Here is a 2,968-nt window from a genome sequence, read left to right as displayed (position 1 = left end):
CAGAACCTCAGGTCATTTCACTGATCTTCTTCCTGCTATGGAAACATGTCATGGTTGGATTCACCAGGTGGAATCTGTGAAGTGTTCTGGCCTTAAAGTCAGGGGGTTCTGGCTAATCTGGATTAGCAGCAGAAATTACAGCCTGATGACAAAGTTAGCCGATTCTCCGAGAGGAGAGCAGAACCTGTGGTTCAGAGGAGTCCTTTTCTCAGGACTGAACCTGAACCAGGTCAACGTGTCCCCCCACCAGTCACACAACAGTCACACAACAGTACCAATTCTGGATCCTGGTTTGGATCCACCACTCATGAAGGACCTCTTTCACGGTGAGGTGGTGCTAACTGGTCTGCTGAAGGTTACATGTCAGATGTTTGGTTTTTAGATCCTGCTGGAACCTTAGATGGCAACAACACCCTGGCCCACCCAGGAGACTGGGAGTGAATGGACCTCCATCAGAAGGCTCAGAACTTGGGTTGAGAGTCAGTTGCTGAGGGTCCACAGAGGGACGCCTGCTCCTCTGGGGGGGGGGGGACCTGTCCAGGTGGACAGACATGGTGACACACAAGCACTGACTGTTCCCATCAGCAGAGGCACAACCAGCTTTCAGACCCCCCCTCCAGGCACCCGTAACAAACAGGCCGTGAGTGGTCGGCATGGCAACAACACCGAAACTCCGTTCCACAAGGAGATTCTGCTTTTGTGAGTTTTCATGATAAAGCAAACGTTCCTTTGAGCCTCTTCCCTAACACTGTTGGAGTTTTGGGGTGTGTGTGACCCTGAGCATCAGCTGACCACAGCTACAGCAGGACAGCAGGACGGGAGGACAGCAGGACGGGAGGACGGGAGGACAGCAGGACGGAGGACAGCAGGACGGCAGGACGGGAGGACAGCAGGACGGGAGGACAGCAGGACAGCAGGACAGGCGGACGGGAGGACAGCAGGACGGGAGTACAGCAGGACGGCAGGACGGGAGGACAGCAGGACGGGAGGACAGCAGGACGGCAGGACGGGAGGACAGCAGGACGGGAGGACAGCAGGACGGGAGGACAGCAGGACGGGAGGACAGCAGGATGGCAGGACGGGAGGACAGCAGGACGGGAGGACAGCAGGACGGGAGGACAGCAGGACAGCAGGACGGGAGGACAGCTGGACGGGAGGACAGCAGGACGGGAGGACAGCAGGACAGGAGGACAGCAGGACGGGAGGACAGCAGGACGGGAGGACAGCAGGACGGGAGGACAGCAGGACGGCAGGACGGAGGACAGCAGGACGGGAGGACAGCAGGACAGCAGGACGGGAGGACAGCAGGACGGGAGGACAGCAGGACAGCTGGACGGGAGGACAGCAGGACAGGAGGACGGGAGGACAGCAGGACAGCAGGACGGGAGGACAGCAGGACAGGCGGAGAACTGAAAGCGTGACCCCGCTCTACTGTCAGGACTAATCTCACTCACAATGTCAGGTCACATAAAGCAAAGCATTGACACACACACACACACACACACACACACACACACACACACACACACACACACACACACACAGCTCTGTCACGTGTCAGCTGTGGTTCTGACAGCTGGGCTCCAGTCATGGGGCACATAAGGATGAAGAAGCTGTGTGAAGTTTGAAGGAACATGTCTGATGAGGAGACCCGCATCACTAAAGCTCTGGAGTCAGACAGCAAAAGACTGTAGAGCATCAGGTTGTTCCAGTCTGATCAATGGAAACTGTGGGAAAGACTTGAAATAGGAGCAGAACATCTCATTCATCTCCGTCTCGGAGGCTTTGGCGACACTCTGCTGGCTCCTGGGGTCGGAAGGGCGCTCAGGGACTCACCTCCCGAGCTCTTTCCCGGGGATGATGCTGTAGCTGTCGGTGAAAGGCTGCTGCATGATGGTGCTCTGAATATCGGACAACAGACCACCGACGCTGCGGGCCGCCGGGCTCGGTTCGGCTGCAGGATTGTGGTGGTGCTGGAAACGGCTCCGGTGTCTGGAGTCCACCCGTGGACAGTCGTGGATCATGGCGTCGATGATAAAATGATAAGTAAATAAGTAAATACTGAAAAGTATTAGGGAGCAATAGCGAACCAGAAGAAAGGCGCGGAAAAAAAGCGTCCGGCTCTAAAAAGACTCGTTAAGAGCAGAATAATAGTTCCAAACATCCGAACAGCTCAAGAGTGTGTCGATGAAAGCGAGTGACAGGCTCATTTTGGGCTCTTCTGCTACAGACCAGTCCAGAAGTTGCTCCGGGCTGGGATCGCGGACTGGCGCTGCGCTTATAGTTACCATGGAGCTCCATCTGATTGACACACAGTCTGTCCAATGAGAGCGCGGCATAGGCGGAGACGCTTTCGGTTCTGTCCAATGAGAGCGCGTCATGGGCGGAGACGCTTCCTGTCCTGTCCAATGAGAGCGTGTCATGGTCGGACACGCTTCCTGTTTCTGCCCTGCAGCCACAACACTGAAACTGATTCAGAAACAGTGATCTGAGTGCGCGCACGCTGTATACACGCACCCATCACCTGTTGAAAACGAAATACTGCAAGTTATTATTGACATTCATTTAAAGGAGGAAAATAACGAAGCAAAAATAATGACTTTATTTTTAAAATTGCAAAAATAATTTTTAACAAATGATTTCTTCCACCACTTCAGTTGTTCTCCACTGTTTTCTTGAGTCAATCCATGGATTAATCCTGGACTAGAAATAGTCCTGTTTTTTTGTTTTACCGTCTGTGGAAGGTCAAAAAAGTCAAATCAGTATTTTATTACTCAAACATAGCCTGCCTATCCCTCCACCCATCCGTCAATCATCCCTCCCTCCCTCCCTCCCTCCATCCGTCAATCATCCATCCCTCCCTCCCTCCCTCCATCCGTCAATCATCCATCCCTCCCTCCTTCCCTCCATCCATCCACTATCCTATATTTGGAGAGGTTGGGACATTTTAGGGAACTCCAAGCAGCAG

The 2,968-nt window shown here is 53.7% G+C and overlaps 1 protein-coding gene across 1 annotated transcript in view; it reads right to left on the bottom strand.

The window, feature by feature from the left end:
- stk17a (serine/threonine kinase 17a) overlaps positions 1 to 2,838 on the bottom strand; it is a 15,185-nt gene extending 12,347 nt beyond the window's left edge. The window contains exon 1 of the mRNA XM_057012336.1: positions 1,837 to 2,838. Within this exon, the coding sequence (XP_056868316.1) occupies positions 1,837 to 2,024 (188 nt within the window). The 5' untranslated portion in view covers positions 2,025 to 2,838. The remainder of the gene's footprint in view (positions 1 to 1,836) is intronic.
- Between the last annotated feature and the right edge of the window lie 130 nt (positions 2,839 to 2,968).

The sequence above is a fragment of the Takifugu flavidus genome, chromosome 17, assembly GCF_003711565.1.
Source record: "Takifugu flavidus isolate HTHZ2018 chromosome 17, ASM371156v2, whole genome shotgun sequence".
Classification (NCBI taxonomy): Eukaryota; Metazoa; Chordata; class Actinopteri; order Tetraodontiformes; family Tetraodontidae; genus Takifugu; species Takifugu flavidus.
The sequence above is the reverse complement of the archived record's forward strand: the minus strand, read 5'-3'. Positions and strand labels throughout refer to the sequence as shown.